Genomic DNA, 22,691 nt, shown 5'->3' on the forward strand with positions numbered 1-22,691 from the left:
TTTGTTTTTATCCAGAAGAATTTATAAATTATGGAGAGGAGTATTTCCAAAGATCTTAATTTTCGAACAAGACTTTAAAGAATTAATATGTATCTTGCATATGCTTTTATATGCTTGCTGGCAAGAGATTAAAAACAAAACCTTCAGCAGAACCTTACCTATTTGAAAGGGGCTGCTGCAGGGAGCTTTGTAAGAAAGCAGTCTACTCTTTGTCTTTTCACTGACAGTCACATAAAATGGTTTGTTTAAAAGTCTTTATTAGACATTTTAATCATTATATATATTCACTTGTAGTGACTAATAGAGATGCTCCTTTTTCATGCACTTGCATGGGAAGTCAGCAAAGAATCAAGTTGTAAGGAGCAGAGTTCCTCGTCTGTTTGTTAGGGAGGGAAGATGAAAAAGAGAAGAACCCAATAACAGAAGTCATGTGCATTTTTTTGGATGTCACACTAATATATCTACTGGAAGTATCCAAGAGAATTGTATTTTAATGTGCTTCAAAAATCAAAATACATTGTTTTCATATGTATATTTCTAAGAACTTAAGGGTTTTCTAAATAATTTTCATTTTCTTTTTAACATTTCATTTAAAATATAAGTTCTTAATTTGTTCTGGCTTAGAATGGAAACAACTTCTTAATTCACTGTGTCACAATGTAAATTTTAAAGTAGAGATGATTTTTTCAGTGTATGTACTGCAATTAGGTAGTTTGAGGGGTCTGAAGACAAACTTTACTTCTCATTTGCCTCATGATTATATGTAATGGTAAAATGCATAGTACCTTGGTCATATAATGATTTTTTTTTTTTTTTTTTTTTTTGTTGTTATGGAGTTTTTTTGTTCTTTAAGTAAGTTCTTCAAGACCCAAAATAAAAAAAGCTAAGAATGCTTGGTACTGGAAGGGAACTTCTGTGTGTCCATATAGAGCTCTTCTGTACTTCATGCCAATTTAAAAGAACACTTTTTTTCTGGAATGTAAAAATATAAGTAGAAGTCATAATGCTATGTAGTCTTACAGCTAAAAAGCGGTGGGTTAATAAATAGAACTGTAGACCTGAACTAATATTAGCTGGTGATGAGGGCATACATACCTAGATTTTTTGCCTCACAAGGTATGATACAAGTTTAAACTATTGAGCTAAGCTATATCTATTTCTACTCCATTCAAAATGTTAACACCGCAGTTGCAGATGATGGATTTGCAGTAATCAAATTATTTTGCAACACATTCTGTGATCAAAATAGAAATTTGCTTCAGTGGGGGCTAAACACAGAAAGAACCGTAAATAAAACATGATTAAGTATATGAGTTAAATTCATGAATGTCATGTTATCAGTGTGTGCCATTGTGCACATTGTGTAAATATTTGTAGCACAAATATTTGTTAAATATTCATAATATTTAAATATAACAAGCCAAATAAATGAGTATGTTAACATATAGCATAAAATAGTCAGCTATGACCTCCTTCATTTAACTTTGTTTCGCCCAAGCTTTCTGCTCCAGTAAAGCATTTTCATGTGAAAGAAGTGGTGTGGAGAGATCAGCTTTCTGGATTCTAGCAAGAAAGGAAAACACATTCTCTACTGTTGTATCTTACAGCTAGATTTTTAAAAAAGCCTCGCTTCTGCCCCCCCCCCCCCTTAAAAAATTCAGTCCAGTAAAGAGAGACCAGATGACTCTGGTCTGAGCATCTGACTTTGGTGGAAAAACAATTTCCTATAACTCCAGAAGTATTAAACTCTGCTCTTGAGCTCTGGCCTCTGGCTTTGCTGCGTCTGTGGCGATGGAGAAAGCTAAGAAAATAATTGCCAGCTGCCAGATTGCTTCTTTGCTTATGCAGTGCCGTGGATAAAAGTGACTGGTGTCTAGGGCAGACAGAAAAATTGAATTATGGTGCTTAATATGTTACCTGCAGTTCATGCAGAAACAGTAATTTATGAAAGCACATCCTGAGTACCTCTTGTTTGTTTTCACTTGAGGGAAAATCCTCTTGATTTGAAATTGAAACATATCCTCAGTTCCTTCTCCCAGGTCTAATCACAAAGTATTGTAACACTGCAGTGACGCAGCAGACTGACTTGATCATGTACTGGAATAGAGAACTAAAGCAAGGCTAACTCTTTCTTCTGTTTGGGTAGTAAAGGATGGTCTGGGTGACGGTCTTTACTATGTGATTTCTTAGTGTTGCAAACCAGCGGTTGTCATAGCCTATGTAAACAGGTGCTGGTTTAGTTTTTTCCATTAAGTGCTTTGTTTATTAGGTTTAGTTCCCAGCCACTGCTGATGTACACTTCTGTAATAATGCAAGTAAAGCAGTCGTGGTCTATTACATGAAAATTTGTCAGGACATAAACTTTGGTACCCTATCTGTAGTAATTTCATATGGCTTTATTAAGTATTTTAGGATGTTTGTCATTATTTCAAACCTTAGAGTTCATTTCACAACTCCACTCTAGGATCTTCAATTTCTTTTATCATAAAAGAGATGGTACCGTTATCAATACTACATACTCAATCTGATAACTTCAAATAGATATGTTATTTTCTTTGCCTACAGATTGTCTTCTGATGTGAATGCTGTAGAAATTATGGATGCATTTTGTGCGTACTTGTTTCTTGAAAGTCTTAGATTAATGAAGCAGAGTAGAGGGAAATTCTTATTTCTTAATGCATTTTCAGAAGTTAAACGAGGCCATGTTACTCAGTGCTGATGGCATGAAGGGATTTTCCTACCTATTTTGAGAGTTACCCTGGTGAGCTGCAGTTTAAATTTGGCAGTTCATTTAAACAGTTGGAAGAAATTGAAACATCATGACAGTTTAATACATGAATAATCTGCTATATGAGCCAATATATGTATGTACAAATATAGCTCTGGGTAAAGAGCACAGTGGCTAGCAGCTAAATAGGCTGTCTCCAGGGGCCATGGTGGTGATATAAGAAGTAATGTCACCGGTAGGTCTGTTCACCTGTAAGGCATGACGAGACACACTCAGCCTTTGGGTGTGCCAGTATACTAGTTGTTGCTTTGGTTCCTTGATTTTTGTACAGAAAATCAACCTATCTTGAAATTTTCTCAAGAAATAATTTAGCCAACTAATAACCTCTTGGCACTACCTTAGAGAGGTGCACAGACTGTGATTTCTGGTCCCCCTGCCCCTGTTTACTTTGCTTCTCCTATGCATGAGCTTGCTTCAGGCTGTGCTGACTTCTCGAGAATTTTTTTTCCCGAGTAGCGGGAGACAATTTTTCTCGTAAACGAAGGCAGCTATACTAACTACACCCAGGCAAGAGTACACAACGATTTTAGGAATTGTAAACTACTAAATACATTGCAGAGCTTTACATGAACTTTCACAGAAAATGCATCTTCAGTTAAACAGTATCTTTTTGAGGTTGCTGATCTTTGTGTTTCTTGTGGTTTTGAGCAGGATTACAAAAGCTCTACTTCATGGCGTAGTTTGTGGTGTACCACCAAGTCTTTGTAAATAATCCCACGTGGGATTAGTAAATGGGAGGGAAGTAGTTTTCAAAATCCTTTTTTAGGACACCTTCACTAGCTGGTTGATAGTTAATATCTTAAAATATACATGCTTATAGAGTTGTTAATGCATGCCAATAACGTGTTTCTGTTTTGGTGTTTGGTTGGAGGTTTTTTTGATCTAGCTGTACAGAATGTTATTGGTTAGTGTTAAACTATGCAAGATGCTAATCCTAAAACTTTTGTACCTATATCTTGAGAGCAAAAATTTGAGTAGGCAGACTACTGGAGTCAGCTCTCATTTTTATGCTCATAGCCATAGTGAGGAAGAACATACGCTTGTATTAGTGCATCTTCAATAAAACAGCTACCTCCTAAGAGCTCCCGCAGCCCTGAGGTGCATCCTTCTCGTAGCCCTGCAGCTCCTCTTCTGGGGTTGCAGCGGCAGCTGCAGCAGTTGGCCAGGCTCTGGCATATCTTCCTTCATTTGGCATCCTTCTTGTTCCACCTCTGCTATGTTTTTTTGGAGCAGCTGTTAGGTTTTTCTTTCCAGGCTTGGAAGTTCTCAAATCCTTACTGTGTTGAAAATTGTGTATATGAAGATCTGGAGGCATCGCATCCCAAAAAGTAGTTTGCATGTAGGAGAAATATACTATGCTGGTATTCAATTTTTTTTACAAGGCATTTTAAAAAAAGTTGTTTCTCTTCTTTCTCAACCAACAGGTTCGCCATAAAATGACACAGAAGGTTTATGCAATGAAGCTACTTAGTAAATTTGAAATGATCAAGAGATCAGATTCTGCCTTTTTCTGGGAAGAAAGAGATATCATGGCCTTTGCCAACAGTCCGTGGGTGGTTCAGGTAAGGAAGACATATAAGAGTAAAATAATAATAATAAAGCCATAAATCTTTCTCAGTCTTGAGCTGGTTTTGAATTTACATCTAAACTCAAATAACAGTTTAGGTTCAATTTTAATTTTTAAAGATACCTATTTACAGCAATTTCACAGAGTTTTGTGTATTTGGCTGTGTTAGCGAGTAGATTAGAGTCATAGAATCGTAGAATCATTAAGGTTGGAAAAGACCTCTAAGATCATCGAGTCCAACCGTCAACCCAACACCACCATGCCCACTAAACCATGTCCCTAAGTGCCGCATCTACACGTCTTTTAAATACTTCCAGCGATGGTGACTCAACCACTTCCCTGGGCAGCCTGTTCCAATGTTTAACCACTCTTTCAGTAAAGAAATTTTTCCTCATGTCCAATCTAAACCTCCCCTGGCGCAACTTGAGGCCATTTCCAGATTAATTTACATTTGAGTCACTACAAATGCATCATAAAACAGAATTAAACAGATTTTTGAAATACCCATGTAATTATTTGGAATAATAGGGAGGTTACCTTTCCAACTAAGAAAAAATCTGTAAAAATGTAGAAACAAATGTCAACATTATTTCCAGCCTTTCCTCATGATTCAGTCAGTTGATCACAGGCAATTAGTATTAAGAGTGCTTTAAGTAGTTACTGTCTTTTCAGCTGTGATACGGTAGATGGATGAGTGCACACTCCTGGGCTCCCGCAAGACAGGAGGTTGTAGCAGTGGTTTGCTTGAAACCATCTTCTGTTTAGTGGTCAGTTACTGCATCTCAGCTCAGAAGTAATATCCAAGTAATGGAGAGTTGACTTCTTCAGCTGGTCTTGAACACTGTTGCTTGCAGCTGTCTCATGACATGTATCATCATCATGTTTGTAATATGAATTATGCCTTTGGGAAGAATTAGTACTAAATATTGCAGTTTGTTGTAACTGGTAAATTGCACCAACTAATAAAATGAGTAGTGAAAGCATATGCTTAGAGAAATTGTTAGTACTTCATTTCGTTAAATAATTGATACATGTAAATGCTTTCACATACGTTGCCATGCTTCTGTATGTTTAATAAGTAAAGACTGGCCTTAAGCTTTCCATATATTCTTCGTAACACTTTACCTGATATATGCAAGAAATGTTTTACAAGTTGTTTTTTTTTTTTTTATTTAGGTGTTATGCTCTTTTGAGCATATTCTGTGTTCTTGCCTATATTCAGCAGAAATACTTAACCAAATAGATTGATTTTTGTTTAGTTCTTTGTTTTTGCTCGATTGACAGTAGTTGTCTGGAATTATTTTTATTTTTCACATGCAGTTGAAAGTAACAAGAAATGTAGGAGACTCAATTTTCAAAGGAAAGTGTAGCAAGCGTGATATAAATGTGTGTGTGTATTTGTAAGTAGCAAATTAACTAAAGTGTAGTTGCAATTGTGCCTTCTATGATGAAGTGTATTAGTGTGATATATTTAGGTAATGTGGTCCAGTGGGATAGGACATTGAGCTGGTTTTAAGAAAATGTAGGTCCTGTTCTGAGCTAGAAACTGGGACAGATCACACTGCTTCTCTGTGCCTTCTTTTTTATGTGAAAAACAAGTGAAACCAGAGCCCTAGAGAATTTTGATTTTTTTTTTTTTTTTTTATGAAATCCCTTGAGAGCAATAATAAAAGTGCTGTATAAAGGCATAGTGATGGTGTTTATTATTGTGTTATATTAATATCTTTACATGTGAGAATACAGAGACTATTTTGGATTTTAATTTAGATTTTAATGACCAAATGCATTATCATATTATATATTGTATGTACTATCCATTTGTGAAAACAAATACAGTGCAATATATATGTATTAAAATACTTATTTATAATATAGGTCTTCTGTCACTAATACACAATAAATTTTAATCTAAAGGTCAAATCTCCTTAATAATGTCCTGCCTTTCATGGTTCCTCATCCTCCACAAACTCCCTGTTTTTGATTTCCTCCTTTCCACTCATCCTTTTTTTCAATTGCCTTCGAATTTTGTGTGGGTAACTTAAAAATGTGAATTATTTTAGTTTTTAATGTAAAGGAGCAGTATTCCCTGAGAAATAAGCTGAGAGACTTTCGGAGACTTTTCCACACCAGTCATTGAACATTTGATAGTAATGCTTTTTGCTAGTTTGGGCCATTTTCAGACCGAGTAATCACTGGGTGAAATCTAAAACTTCAGCACTCTAGGTCTGAAATACATTTTAAAGAGATTAAACTTAGTTTCACTATTATGCCAGTAGGAAACATACTAGCTGCAATCTAAAGCAGACCGTTACTTTATTGTTAAGGATAATTTCTTTGTATTATGTTATAGTTGTCTTCAGGAACATTTTTTTCTTTTTCCTTCTTATTTTAATATACGTGTTGATTTAGGACAAAATCAGTAGTGACCAGTGTTTTTCTACATATGTACAGAGATAAGAGGATTTGTAATATATGAAACTGAGAAACAGTCTAAGATGCTGTTCACTGTTGAGCTACTTTCAAATCAATACATGATGCTCCATGTCTCAGATTTGATGTTTTGCGTTTTGACTCAGTGATACTTTTTAATGCCAGGAAACATGGATATACATACATGGCTTATACTACTAAAATAATCAGGAAGTCTTTTTCGCTTTCTTAAAAATGAAAATGATCGTGTTTTGAAGTTCAGTAAATTTCAAGGTACTGTCATAATTAATAGAAAATGTAGATTATCTGAATACAAAAAATAAAGTTACTTTACATCAGTCTTGAAAATATATGCTCAGGTTTGATGAAACTTCAAGATGAAGTGCTTTATTCTTTTTCCTAGCTGTCTCTGAAAAGTAATTGCTCTTTTTTCTTTTCCTTTTTTTTTAATGTTGCAGCTATTTTGTGCCTTTCAAGATGACAAATACTTGTACATGGTAATGGAATACATGCCAGGTGGAGATCTTGTAAACCTTATGAGCAATTACGATGTGCCTGAGAAATGGGCCAAGTTCTATACAGCTGAAGTTGTTCTTGCTCTTGATGCAATTCACTCCATGGGCTTGATACACAGAGATGTGAAGCCTGACAATATGCTTTTAGATAAACATGGGCATCTGAAGCTGGCAGATTTTGGCACTTGCATGAAAATGGATGAAGTAAGTATGCAGCTGAATAACTTATCATCTATAAAACTGTAATTCTGAGGTTATTTTCTTACGAGTTATAATACCCAAAGGAATATTCCATCAAGTGGTCCACTTGGTTGGAAAGCTGTTCCTTGTCTCCTAGTTTTAAATAAAAGGATACTTTAAATAGTGTAACCTTGTCTATAATAAACTGTTCTGGCACACGGAAGAAGGATGTAAACTTACTTTTTGTTATTTTTGAAAGCATGTGTGTTTATGAATTTCTGAGGTTCATTTTTTTGCCAAATGTCTGAAAAGCTTATGAGACAACTCCTAGTTTCAACATTAGTAACCTTGGAACAGTTCATAAACTGACATTTTTCTGTAAATTAAATTATTTTATAGGCAAGAAACAGTCCCTATTTTTTTTTTTTTTTTACTGTGTCTAATTGTTCTCATAGCATCCTCTAGTGGTCATTAAAATGAGGTGACAGTAAGGCAGCAGTGGTATGTGATATATTGATTAAAATTTATGTTAGCTATTTATCAAGATGTCACACATTTTAATTGTCCAGATTTTACCATGTACAGCCAAATACACAGTTTTCTAATGAGATTGTGTAAGAATATTTTATTTTTAACAGGATGTAATGCCTTATATTATTAAAGGAGACTTAAAAATAAAGCTACCTTTTGTAGTTTGCACTTTTAAAATCTTCCCTGACAGTGTTATGCTGTAACTTACACAATATATTCTTCCTGTGAAAAATTGTAACAGATTCTAAAAAACCTCTGTATGAATGTATGTTATCATTTGCCTGGCCTTTGAAAGGTTTCTGTATTAATGTTGGGAAGGATGATCCTTTTAAGCTTACTTGCTTTAATGTATTGGATTTTTTTCTGTATTGTTTAGGCAGTGCTTGGTATAATGTTTGCAATCTACTTAATTTGCAGCATCATTAAGTTAATGTCTCTTTGGCTGTATCTAGAAGTACTGTCTCTGGTCAGGGGTTTTTTCTTTCCCGTGACAATATATTAACTTCATTGTATAAATACAGCTGTTTATTGAGGTTCAGTAGTCTGTTTAGTTTTGCTGATACTGTAGTTGTTATTCTAAAGGCAGATAGATTGTTTACCTCCACTTTGATGATTTGCTTGCCTATATTTTAGGGGACAGCATTTACTTTAACTGAAAAAAATCAAAAGTAGTACTTGTTCTCTTAATTAGTCCTTAAAAAAATTAATCTTGGTTTTGCGCCAATAGACTGTAGGTCTTACAGGAATCTGATGTTCATCAGAAGACACAATTAAAAAAGCATCAGAAAGTTCATAAAATAAATATACAAAAAAAAGGTGATCCCTTATGCTATTTTTGGGATCCCAGAAATGGTGAACCTAACCCTTTTTTCCTTTTTTCTTTTTCGTTGTTGTTGTTAAAATAATGGAATACTAAAATGTGGTTGATCATCTTATAAATGTGAGAAGTGCATGCACATTCCTCGTAAAGAGTTACAGTGAGCTCCAGTTTGGACTGGGCATCATCAATGAACCAGTGATCTCCTAAAATGTAATCTGTTAAAAAATTAACTTCTTTAAGTTCCTCATGTTTCTCAGACTCAGTGGAATGGCAAAAATTTTTTATACAGGAAGCTTTAGAAGTTGAGAGGTTCTGGATTGTCTCCAAATCTCATGCTACTTCTTACAAAACATGAACACATCCCAGCTGTGTAAATATAATATTGATGTTGGCAGGATGATTTCTAAAAAATACATGCTTACCCAATACTTATTTATTTTTTCTGATTTGGAGTTGTTTCAGCAGTTGTGCACATTAGCATCTTCCTTATGCTGTTGAGAGCCCAGGAAAATTCTGCTGCAATTTGGTGAGAGACTTTTTTGACCTTTGCTGTGGAATTGAATTCAGTGTCCTCATAAGTCTTCCAGGCCAGTTCAGACACTTGCAGCAGAATTCCTCCTTACCAGTATGGAAAAGAATTGCTAAGTGTTTTAGTGATCTTTTCCAACATAAAAGGAACTGGCCTGTTTATGTAACTCAATTGTGATGGTTTTGGGGTTTGTGGGTTGGTTTTTTTTTTTTATTTTTTGCTTTTTAAAAAATCTGCAACAAGGTGAGTATTTCTGTAATTGAATAAAGAATAGAGTTGGCCTCAAAGTTTTAGTAGGAATTGTAGTTCCCTTTTGGTATTTAGGAATGATAAGGTAGCCCAGGGCAGGTTTCACCAGACTTCAGGTTTTCTGTAAGAAACTAGACAGTAGCATGGTTGGCTTTCGTAGGTATCGTAGAGCCAGGAACTGCTCGTGCTGCCAGGCTCAGTACATCATGCTGTCTTGTTCTAACTGAGCTTTTAGAAGAGCACAGGTTTAGAGGGTATCTGTTGCAGAGAGATGTGACTGAAAGAAGAGATGTTTACCACTTGGGATTATCACCTCAGCTCAGGCAGTTTAGCTGAAAGAAGGAATGTGTTCCTCTTTTTAGAACTCAACATATTTCTCATTGAAGCTCTTCCAAGACTCTTGCTGGATACTTCTTGCTTCAGTTCATTGCCTGCAGCACGCTGCGCAAGACCTGGTGCAGTGTTAACACCTGATCTGAGCTATCCTAATGTTTCTGCACAAGCACTCTCCAGCTCTTGTTTACTGAAAAGAACTTCATGAGGGACTGAAAGCCTGATTTGATGGATGAGGAATTAGCTGGGTGGTCGCATCCAGAGAGTAGTGGTCAACGGCTCAATGTCCAGATGGAGATCAGTGACAAGTGGCGTCCTGCAGGGGCCCGTCTTGGGACCAGTACTGTTTAATATCTTCATCAATGACATAGACAGTGGGATCAAGGGCACCCTCAGCAAGTTTGCAGATGACACCAAGCTGAGTGGTGTGGTCGACACACCAGAGGGACGGGATGCCATCTAGAGGGACCTGGACAAGCTGGAGAAGTCAGCCTGTGTGAACCTCATGAGGTTCAACAAGGTCAAGTGCAAGGTCCTGCACCTGGGTCGGGGCCACCCCCGGTATCAATCCAGGCTGGGGGATGAAGGGATTGAGAGCAGCCCTGCCGAGAAGGACTTGGGGGTACTGGTGGATGAAAAGCTGGACATGAGCCAGCAATGTGCTCTCGCAGCCGAGAAAGCCAACCGTATCCTGGGCTGCATCAAAAGCAGCATGTCCAGCAGGTCAAGGGAGGGGATTCTGCCCTGGTGAGACCCCACCTGGAGTCCTGTGTCCAGCTCTGGACCTGTTGGAGCGGGTCCAGAGGAGGGCCACAAAAATGCTCAGGGGGATGGAACACCTCTCCTATAAAGAAAGGCTGAGAGAGTTGGGGTTGTTCAGCCTAGAGAAGAGAAGGCTCTGGGGAGACCTTATTGTAGCCTTACAATACTTCAAGGGGGCTTATAAGAAAGATGGGGACAAACTTTTTAGCAGGGCCTTTAGTGATAGGACAAGAGGTAATGGTTTTAAACTGAAAGAGGGTAGGCTAGGAACTTTTTTACACTGAGGGTGGTGAAGCACTGGCACAGGTTGCCCCAAGAGGTGGTGGATGCCCCATCCCTGGAAACATTCAAGGTCTAGTTGAAGGTGTCCCTTCTCATTGCAGGGGGTTTGGACTAGATGACCTTTAAAGGTCCCTTCCAACCCAAACTATCCTATGATTCTCAGCCTTGGTCCAATACAGTGAGTCATTCAGGTCTGATGGAGATCCTCCTGAGGATGAAAACTGAACTGCTTTGTCTTCAGCAATATAATAATTCTGAATGATGCTAGGAAACACTACAGCCTTACCACCAAGTTGTCATAAGCTGTGAGAACACACTATGTCTCATGGACAGCCTCTTTTAAAATTCTGCACTGCACATCTCTCAGCTGCAGGAGCCTCCCTCGAGATGGAGTTCCAAGATCCACCTTGATCTTTTGAGGTGATGAGAAAAGTCTCAGGTAAAACACTGGCCTGAGACTCCCAAAAGGAAGCTTTGTATTGAGAACTGCTATAGTAAGTGTGCTACTCAGGCATAAAACAGAGGCTTAGCATTTGAAACATAGGAGTAACACTTTGTCCAGAGAAAAAAGCACCCTTTAGATCTCTTCAAATGCTGAAGTAGTGTCAAGATGCCATGTACTGCACAGAGAGGACTTCCTTGTTTACTTGGCTTTGAAGCCAGAGATCATAGAAGCTAGTCTGACTGTGGTATTAAGAGTATCCAGTACTTAAAAATACATACAGAGCAATGTCCAAGTTCTTTGAAAGAACAAGCGTGTAAATGAGAGGAACAGAAATCCTGGAGTACTTTATTTAGGTGATAATGGACCAACCTTCCCAGGGACATGGTAGAGTCCCCATTGCTGGTGGTTTTCAACATGCGATCAGACAGCGTGCTGGATAATCTCATCTAGGCTCCCTTTTCCATGAAAGGTTGGGCCAGATGATCTTTCCAACCTTCCAACCTGGGATGTTCTGTGATTCTGTGAATGCATTTTTAGGTTTGTTCCTGAGACAGAAGGTAGAGGGTTTTATGGGGAGTAAGTACAATCTACTCATAGAATAGAATAGAATAGAATAGTTTGGGTTGGAAGGGACCTCTAAATGTCATCTAGTCCAACCCCCCTGCCGGGGGGGGGGGGTGTTAGTTGAACAAGATTCAACTAAATCATGTTGCTCAGAGCCCCATCCAACCTGACTCCATGTGCTGCAGAGAGATACAGTCCATTGAAAACTGATGTTAGCACACGGGGCACTTTTAACTGTAGAATTATTTTTTTGTTTTACTGTTCAATTTATTGACATCTTATCTGAAGACTTAAGTCATTGGTACCTGGAGTTCTTTAGCATCTGTAATGTCATTGGGAAGAAGCTTTCTTGTTGCTACATACCAGCCATCAGCCTTGGGTAGGGCTGGGGTTTTTTTTTGGCACTACCTTTGCTTGGTTTGCATAAGACTTCATAAAATATTGACATGTATAACGTATTAAAAAGTGTTCTTGTTTTGGTGTATTAATTATAGAGGAATGGGAAATGGGGTGTTATTAAGTGCTTAGGTGTTGAGGTGATGAGGCTGTGACTGAAGCTGTGGTCTTCAGAGAAATATTTCAGAACTGTTTTGGTGACTTTGTTTTTAAAGAAGCTTCTCACCCAGGGAGGGATTCAGGTGGCTTCAACCAGTCTTTGCTGAGTGAAGACTCAGACTTTCCCTTGTTCTAATTTTGCATTTGGATAAGGAAGAGAGAGACATGTGCCGGTGTTGGAGGCCTCATTAAGAGGCCACAGTCCTACTAGATCAGCAGAACCACATGAGCCTAGAGCAGATTCTTCAGTGCCCAAAGCGAAGACAGGCTTAAGCTTCAGAGAGGAGCTGTAGGTTTATGCACAGAGTGCTCTTACAAGCAGAATGATCAAATAATGGTTCCAGTCGTGAAACCATTTTTTAATGTTCTTGACTTCAGATTTCTGGAGCCTTTGGGTTTTAGTTTATTTCCCAGTGTTAAAATGTGTTCTTCTGTATTCTTCTTTGTCCAAAGAATGTGTTTGGTCTTCTGAAAAGAATTGCTTCATTTTCTTATTCCAGGATGATCAAGCTATGTGCTATCTGTTTCATAGTGCAGAAAGCAGAAGATAACCCACTCTTCATTCTGGAAATAAGAAGTTAAACTTCCTTTAGGTTTCAGCTTCAGCATGGAGTTGTAGAAGCATTTGCCAGGAGGACACCTGCAGTACTCTTTAGGTCTCTGCAGTATTTAATCATCACTTTAGTTTTTGCCTGCCAGTTCATGGCTTTCCAGGATTCTGATTTTGTATATAAATAAAAGCTTTTGGCAGTTCATATTGTCTGTGAAAAGAAATACTGCAATTTGATGTGTAATTTTTACATATCAATACAGCTCCAAAAGGAAAATACTTCTCTTCATTTTGATCTTAGTTGTTGCTACTAATATTCTGTATTAATATTGAGCCAAAGCTGGTGGCAAATTGCACAAATAACTTTGTAAGATGACTTAGAAAAGACCTGAGGTTGAGAGACAGAATAAGAAAGGAGTGTATTTTTGGTACTTCTCTAACTTGATCCAGGATTTCATTTCATTCATCCATCTGGTTTCTCTGGAATGAATGCAGTGAATTTGATTAAAGGAAACAAGGCTTATAAGCCTGACCCAGCACACTGGCAGATCTGACGATGCTTCTGCATCATTTAGCCCCTGCATTTTCAGTCTCTCAGTGTGAAGCAAAGAGAATGAACAATCATTCCATTAATACAACTGTGTTAATATGTTAATAAAAATGACTTAGATGGTCATATTTTACCTTAGTTTTCATAACACTTTGCTGTTTTTTAAAAGTAGCTTTTCTTTTTATTTTTTTCCCTATCTTTAAATAAAAACCAAGGTGTGACTATAAAAAATTACCTGTAGCTTCATGTATTAGCAGATACATAACAGTTTTGTCTAATTCAGACATGTAGGGCCTAACTCACAGCTTGTCAAAATTGTTCAGAAGTTTGTCCCTGAATTCAGTGAGATAAGGAGCAGTCCAATATGATGTGTAGTTTCATATTGAAACCAACGGTGAAATCATAGAATTGGTCAATTTTTGAAAGATGTAACCAAGAAAAACTGCTACGGAGTAGGCAGGGGAGCACGTTATCAAGAATTGTCATTTCAGTCCATATTGCTTCTGGAGAAAAAAACAGACTTTCAAAAACCTTCCTCAAACCAAATATTTTAGGCTATATTTTTTATGTTTTTCTGGTCTCTTAATAGACTAATTGTTTAAAGACTCAGAAGTATTTTTAATTGAGCTGTTTGAATTCTTACTGTTGCACAGACAGGTATGGTGCGCTGCGATACAGCTGTGGGAACCCCCGACTACATATCACCCGAAGTTTTGAAATCACAAGGAGGTGATGGTTATTATGGACGGGAATGTGACTGGTGGTCTGTAGGAGTTTTCCTTTTTGAGATGCTAGTTGGTAAGTAGTGATTTCTTCTGCTAATGAGATTATCATTTAGTCTTTACTGTGCCTTTAGCTGTACTTTGCTGCAAGGGGGCTGGTTGTACCTCACTATCTAGCAGCTTCTGACTTTTGGCTGATGCTGTTGTTTCAGTCCTGTTCTCTTTGCTCTCTGTTGCTCTTACGCTGCGACAGCTGGTTGCACGATGCTCAGTGATTAGTTCCCTGACTCGGTTCAGCTTAAAACTAATTCTTAGAATAGTTTTAACTGGGGTCAGCTACCTCACCATCTCATGAGCGTTTGTGCCACCTCAGGGGCAGTACTGAGTTTTCAGGGATGCAGAGATGGGAAAGGAGTGGGAAGGGCAGGACTGCCCCCCTGCCCCCTTTCTTTTTTTTCTTCCTTTCCCCCCCTCCTTTTTTCCTGTCGTTTACACCCACCCCCCACCCTCCATTCCCCCCCATTTTTTACCCCCAGCACTAGCAATGGCTTCTGTTATGTCAAAATGACTGTGGAAGCATGGCTTGGTTCTTTCTTTTATGCTTGAGTCAGGATTTTCCAGTAAAATACACTGGACTGCTATGGCAACGAACATAGAATATAATCTGTTAAGAAGATGAGTCATCTGCATCTTAAAATACTGTGGGGATCAGTATTATAGTCTGGTAGCAAAATACTGATTATAGATGGATGGAATTGAGCATATAATTATTAAAAATCCAAATCAGCATGTTCTGGGAATGTTGCAGATCTGATGTTTCTGGTGTCCTGAGCCAGGAAAGTTGTTTGGATATATGATGCTACTGAAATTTCTGTGTCTTTTGCAATGAAGGCATTTTGACTTACAAAAAGTGTGTTTTTATAATCAATAATATCTCATAAACAATTTTGGCAATAAATAAAATTCTTCCATTATTAAAATACTGGACATAGCTGTCCAGAAATGTTTTCTCAGAGCCTCTTTTTTTTTTTCTTGTATCTGAGAGGATTCTCCCCTTTTTATCCTTCTAATGAAAATATTTTTTTAAAGTGAAAGTGGAGAGGTACAGTTTTTGCAGGAGCTAGATTATATGAGGGAGCCTGTACTCGATTAGGACAAAAATCGATCTACATCTCAGTGCAACACTGTGTTTTTATTCCGATGTTTCAGTATGGGTTGCTAAGCTTAAGGGTGTTATTTGGTGTAGTTGTTCCTAGAGTTTGGAGTCGTGTATTAAAAAATTTCTAATATTTCATAGGTCTCATGTATTTTTTTCCTCCCAAAGTATGGGAGGAAATGCTATTTTTACTACTTTTTTTTTTTTCCTTTTTTTCTTTAGAACTCAACATCATTTTTTTTCTTGTGTATACTCTAGACTGGAAACTTCACTTTCATTGACTCTGTGATTTTTCAGACACTTTTTCTAATGGGAATGAAATAACAATTTTGTTTCAGTTTTAGCCATGCTATAACCTACGTGTGATTAAGACTGTACCCTTTCAGCTGAATTCTTGTCTTCTCTCTTTGTGCTTTTCATGAAGCCTTCTTCCTGCCCCTTTTTTTTTTTTTTTTTTTAATATGAACCTCTTTCTTCCTCTGAAATGGATATGTGATTTTCTATCTATGCAGTCTTCTTGAAATGTTAAAACCTGCTTTACCTTTATACTGGTAATTAGAGTTACAGGGCCTAGTTATGCCCTGTAATTTTTTTGTTTATTTGTTGTTCTCCAATCATCATATTCCAACCTCAGCTGGATTTCCTGTCTGACAGTGCTACATGGTTTCCTTCAATGACTTTGTTTACAAGTATTTGAGGCTCAGGTCAAAGTCATTTGACAAAGTGTCTAGAAAAACATGCAGCTTCTCTTCAATAATGATATAACTTTTCTGGTCCTTGTATTTGAACTAGGAATAATGAGACTATTCAAAACAGCTCTTCTACCCCCACGTACATATTGTTAAGAGACAGGCACTGATAAACTGGTTTGGAGTATTTGATACAGGCTAACTTTGACCTTTGACGAAACCTTTGTCCCTTTATTATCCTATGGTATTTTGACTATTGAAGATTTCTTCTTTTTCACCCTCAACAACATCTAACATAAACCAATGTTAGCATTATCGTTTCCATTCTTAAATAGCCTTATTAGTTTCAAGATCCCATTAACAACAAATGTTTTTAAAAGCCTTTGTGGACTTTCACACTTGGTTTTCTCTTGATAATCTTTCTTAGTTTCTCCGTATCCCACACATTGGTAGAAAATATCTGGTTTTGTTTGTGTTTATATATCAGTTCCCATCTATGGTCTTCGAAAAATTTATGCTCTGAAGAAAGCACAGAAAGCGTTCTGATGTTCTGCTTTTAGTAAAGACATAGTACTAATGAAAACAGTACTACTTTTTATTGTGCGCTTAACTAAAAGCTAAAATGTTGGTCAGAGGATGAATCCTAACATCACTTTAGTTCAGTGACTTAGGGTAGTTTTGAGGTGTGGCCTAAATCTAAGCTGTTTCTGAGACCGAAGACAACTGAGAAGGGGAAGGTTTGTAAAAAGGGAGGCAGCAGCAAATACCTGTGGAATCAGTTGATCGCAGTGATCCCCCTCTCCAATGTACTGGTATGGCAACCTAATGAATTTACTAGAAGTCTAGAAGTTAATTCGAGCTGTTGCGTACTAATTTCTTATTTTGCCATAAAATGACAGAAAAAGGCTGAAGGGCAGGATTGTTGCATTTATATTCCTTTTGAAAGCCAAATGGTTTTTCTCCATTGATCTGTTTGTCTATTTTTTCATGTACCCAGCTTTTGAAATTTTTAGTACCTTGTTGGAAGCATGCAGTCAGCATGCTGACTGCCCTGCCGGGTGATCTCCATCTGCACGCAGCACACCAGGAAGGAGGAAAGAGTCTAGCTCATGCCGTTTATTGTTCACCTTCTCTATTAAACCTATGGATTAGTTGTGAGAAAGGATTTATGTAAAAGGTGCAGCCTCTTGATTACTGACCTGAACCATTTGTATATCCAGAATGTTGTCAGTTAACTTGAATACCTTTATCAATACTAATTCTCTTCAGTTGTCCCAATTTTACCTTTCTTAAGGACATTTGCAAAGAAACTAGACTCAACTAAAGCCTATGCTGCAAGCCTTTGGGTGAGAGACGTCTATGATTTTAAAAGCTACCTGCCCATGTTCATATGGGCTAATATAATTTATCAGTCAACAAGATTTATTAATACGGGTTTAACAGTGCAGTAACACACTGTGAAGGCTCCTGCTCAGAACTGCCTTGCCTTAGGCAGCTCCAGGGGTAGGCAGGATAGACCTGCGTGCCTCTGAAAATGGTCTTCGGTGGATTCCTTCCAACAAATGTGTGTTAGCAAATCTTTAATGGGTTTCAGTCCATTATACCCATGGAAGCTCTTAAAGAAGGAGGTTTATGTGGATGTCAGCCATCATGTAAATTAGAAAACAAGGTGATGGTCTTCAGGTAGAACAAAAGATGTAATTCACTGGGCAAAATTTTGGTAGTGATATGCAGGATGGAAAACAGTTTAGTTTTGTAACACAGACATTTTGGAGAAGGAATATTTTTAGTAGTATACATTATTTTGTACCCTGCATTCCAATTTTATTTTTTATTTAAATAAAAGACTATTTTAGGTAAAAGTGCTTGTAAACTTTTCTTTATATCTTTTGGTTTTTTCAACTTGCATGACTTGAACGTGACTCAAAATCACAGTGAATTTACTGTTTTATTTTCAGGCGATACTCCTTTTTATGCAGACTCACTAGTAGGAACATACAGTAAAATTATGGATCATAAGAACTCATTACATTTCCCAGATGATGTGGAAATCTCTAAGCATGCAAAGAACCTTATCTGTGCCTTTTTAACTGATAGGTAAGCACATGTATTATTCTGGTACTGTTTTTATTTTGGATGGTTATTAGCACATGTACATTGTAAAAATTAATTCCTTCCATTACTTCTCCTAATCTCTGTTCAAATCTTTTCTGCTAAATCTCCTGCTCTCTAGTTTTTCTTCTGGGGTGTTTTTTCCAGGTATTGTATTTTATTTCTATGAGCAGTTCTGACAGCTCTTGTTAACAATGGAATTTGTGCCAGACAAATCCTGCCAATTGCAGTGTATAATACAGTAACAAACCTGTAAGGTTGAAAGTAATTTGTAAGCTCCAGGGCAGGGACCAAATCATTGTGCTCAGTGTTGAAGTGGGTGTTACTTAAAAAAATGAAAGCAAATACTTCTATGAAAATAAGCATGTACTTACTGAATTTGTTTAAGCTTTCTTAGAATGTTTGAACCTTTTTTCATTTGCTTTGTTGTATTAATTGATGAGTATAGCTGACAAACCAGCATTGTTTTGTTTTGGCTATAAATAGATCCTAGAGGTCTCCCTTTGTGGAACTGAGCCGTTTATTGATACTGTGTAAGCTTGTTCTTGACCTGAACACTTACATTTTCTTTAGTTCCAGAAAGCAGAGATCATCTTCAATTTCTCTGATTTAAAAGAAGAACGCTGTAGGTCCATAGTTAACTCTGGATCAATGCTGCCTTCTTATGCTTTCCTGTGGTCACCTGAACTTGGCTACAGCAGAGCATCTAGCCTTTATAGAATGAGGGATGAAGAAAAAAAATTGCCTTATAATGGTTTTTGCATTCAAAGAGAGATTGTTTGCTTGCTCTGTTGAGCAAGATCGCGGTTACTCAGGAAGGATGTGCTTTAACAGCGTTTTTCACCCTTAGCAGCTGAAGGGTAGAGAGAAAATATGAGTAGAATTTAATAATGTAAATGCATTGAGGTGTACTTCCACTACGTGTGTCCGTCTTCCTGTTTATATTTAATACAGTGCCTGAGCGATTTATTTGGAACAGATACCTTCTTTCCATATGCATGATCACTGCTGAAGCACTTAAAGAAGGAATAAGCATTGACCCTATGATTTATTAGTTCTTCTGCACGCATTGTTTTTATCTCCTGTTCTTGTAGATAGTTTTAAGAGAGGTTTCTTCTGGTCGAACTAAAAGCTTCTTGTTGCACTTAAGCTTTACTTCACTGCAAATATCAGCAAAAGATGTGTCAGGGTTAGTTATGGGACAGAGGATGGAATTCTTAAAATATTTATTTCAGTCCAGCTTTGAATAACTGTTCTGTGCAGTAAGTTAGACCTTCCTTCACTTGCATCTTAAGGTTTGTCATGTGGTTTGGCAGACATGGAACTTAGCAGTTTTTTTCCCCCCCGAGGGTGCTAGGGTTTTGTTTGTGTTTTTAGTTTTTTCTTAGTTTTTGCCTCAGTGCTCTCTTTCTTGCTTTACTCCCCACGTGGCAGACTCCAAGTTCTGGACATTTTAGCAGTCGCAGGGAGAGTGCATGCTAAGAAACAGACTACATTTTATTTAAGAAACTACAGATCAGTGGTTGGTGTTTTTTAATTTTTTTTTTTCATTTGACCATTAATGTGGTTAACACAGACAACCTTTACTGAAAGTTTCTTTGCTGCTTATGAGCAAATCAGAATTTAAATAACAAAAACCAGGTGTTGTTTTTCCTAATGTGAATTTGGCTTAATTGCTATGTTTAGGGATGTGCGACTTGGGAGAAATGGGGTAGAAGAAATAAAGCATCACCCTTTCTTCAAGAGTGATCAGTGGAACTGGGACAACATTCGAGAGAGTAAGTAAATTAGCTTAAAAGTTCTATTTTTATTCAGTATTTGCAATAGTAGAAATGAAAAAAAACTTTAGGCTGTATAAATTAAGTAAATATTTTCTATCTAACGGGAATCTTGCTCAAACTTCCATATTTATCATTTATATTATAAAACCTCTTATCAGTAAGGGTTAGTAAATACACATTTTTCCTGCTGGAATTATCCTCACCTTTATCATGCTTTTAATGTATACATTTCTGTTTTGAACAACAGAACTGGATGTTTTAGAATTCTAACTAAAAAGAATGCACAATAGGTTTTGTTTCTTTGTGGCTTTTGTTGTTTTGTTTGGGGTTTTGTTGTTGTTGGTGGTTTTTTTTTAACCTTCTGTAGTTAAGACAGTAGTTTGACAGTGGTCTTGTCAGTTTTACTGCTTTTCATTTAAGGCATTGTGAACTTGATAGCTTTAAGCAAAAAAACAGAGTATGTCAATTCAGATCATGAACTTGATCGTAACTTCTAAAGTCATATATTTACTATAAAGTTTCTTAAAATGATGATTGTATTTAGAGTTCTTTCTCAAATGTGATTACCTTAGCAAATACATTTTGCGCATTAGATACTCTATGCATTAGGCAACTAATGTAAAAATAGATTTCTCTAGAAAAAAATGTTCACAGTAATATTTACAGATCTGCTGCATGGTTAATACATATTTAACTAGCAGGACAACTTATATTATAGGCTTTTTAACATTACAGAGATACCAATATATAGCAAGTGGCTGAAACATGGAGTGAAGTTGATCTTTTCTCCCCTTTTTATAGCTGCTGCTCCTGTTGTTCCTGAGCTTAGCAGTGATATAGATAGCAGTAATTTTGATGACATTGAGGACGACAAGGGAGACGTGGAAACCTTTCCAATCCCCAAAGCCTTCGTGGGAAACCAGCTGCCTTTTATAGGATTTACCTACTATAGAGACAATTTGTATGTGATACTTTAATACGCATTTTTAGAAATACATAATACCTGCAGATTTTTCTTATAGCCTATCCTTTTTTCCACTCTAGATACATACTTTATTCATTGCATTATATTCATATATGTCCAATTGTGAAGATACAAAATGCAGAGTTTAAGTAGAATATGTCATTTGCTACTCTTTTGGTTATTTTGATAACTCTGATTAAACACAGTATTTTTATATGCACAAAATTATATAGTCTCTTAAAAAAATCTTTTAGACTTAAAATACTGATAGATTTGTAATTTAGTTCTAAAATGGCTTTTTATTAGTAGCTTTAGAAAGAAGTTTACACAAAAGAATAGCTTGCTAGGATTCAACTTGAATAGTTAAATAATTGTATTAATTAAAAATTATAAGCTGCTGTGGATTTGAAAACATGTTATACTTCACTTAAGAAAAGATTCAAATCAGAAAGATGCACTCACACTGAAATAAAACAAGCTTCATTCTGAGAATAGCACAGGAGAAACTAAGACTTGAGAGAATTGATTAAAATGAGTTGATTGGCAAGGTTGCCAGAGTTGTTGAAAACTTGAATAAGAGCTGGAGGGATTTGTTTTTGTTTTTGACAGGTTGCTAAGTGACTCCTCTCAGTCTTGCAGAGAAAATGAATCCGTGCAATCTAGTAAAAATGAGGTTAGTGCCTTTTTTTGTAAGTATTAATGGTATTATTAACTAATTTTGATAAGTCTGTTAAGAAAAGACAAAGTATAAAACAAGTTTTTAAGAAATTTTGTGGGGGGCTTTTTGTCTTTTAATGGTCCTCAATAAAAATGATATTTTCTATTTACAGGACAGCAAGGAGGTAAGTATATTATTTGAATTATGAAAGGAATAAAAAAAATTCCTACATAATTTGTGTGAATGTGAAATATCACATCTCAGTATATGAATAAACACATAAATATATGAATAAACATATCATATATTTATTCACCAAATTGTTAACAGTAAACCAGTTGTATTTGGAAACAGTTGTACTCAAGCATTAAGGTACTACAGTATAAAGATGAATGAATACAGATTTTTCTCGAATTCTTTTGGCTTCTAGAATTTGTTTGGAAAACAAATGTATAAGGTTCTGTTTGCCACAAACAGCATCACTCTTGGAAGGTTGTGAATTTTGGCTCCATGCTTGCCTGAGTGATTCATGACTGATTTATTCAGAGTTTGGAAAAGTAAATTGTCACCTGCAGTGATAAAGGAATGTTTAAATCATGCTCTCAGTTGAAGTGAGTGTATGGAGCATGTTTATCCAGCTTTTGGAGACTGACAGTTGAATATAAATTTGCAGATGATGGGAGAATGCTATGGAATTTTCATGTACTTACTTACTTTGTTATGTTACTTAAACATTTGTATTATTCAAGTGTAGATAGTATATTGTTAACATTTCTTAAAACTTAGAACTCCTTTTCAAAGTTTAAAAAATAAGTAAACACATTATGTATCGACCAGCATAAATTTAAATGCAAATGTTTATTAGACTCCACTTCATTCCTTCCTGTCATTGCTGAATAGATGAATAGTTTTAGACATTGCTGAATAGATTAATAGAGTTTCCCTTTTAAAAGAAATGC

At 36.5% G+C, this 22,691-nt stretch overlaps 1 protein-coding gene across 3 annotated transcripts in view; it reads left to right on the plus strand.

Moving 5' to 3' along the window:
- Positions 1-22,691, plus strand: part of ROCK2 (Rho associated coiled-coil containing protein kinase 2) — a 104,419-nt gene that overhangs the window by 57,103 nt on the left and 24,625 nt on the right. For all 3 annotated transcript variants that reach the window (XM_076332773.1, XM_076332774.1, XM_076332775.1), the window contains exons 4-10: positions 4,213-4,350; positions 7,244-7,504; positions 14,304-14,448; positions 18,176-18,314; positions 20,016-20,107; positions 20,912-21,071; positions 21,684-21,747. In XM_076332773.1, coding sequence (XP_076188888.1) covers positions 4,213-4,350; positions 7,244-7,504; positions 14,304-14,448; positions 18,176-18,314; positions 20,016-20,107; positions 20,912-21,071; positions 21,684-21,747 — 999 coding nt within the window. The remainder of the gene's footprint in view (positions 1-4,212; positions 4,351-7,243; positions 7,505-14,303; positions 14,449-18,175; positions 18,315-20,015; positions 20,108-20,911; positions 21,072-21,683; positions 21,748-22,691) is intronic.

This window comes from Aptenodytes patagonicus, chromosome 3 (genome assembly GCF_965638725.1).
Source record: "Aptenodytes patagonicus chromosome 3, bAptPat1.pri.cur, whole genome shotgun sequence".
In the NCBI taxonomy this organism is placed as follows: Eukaryota; Metazoa; Chordata; class Aves; order Sphenisciformes; family Spheniscidae; genus Aptenodytes; species Aptenodytes patagonicus.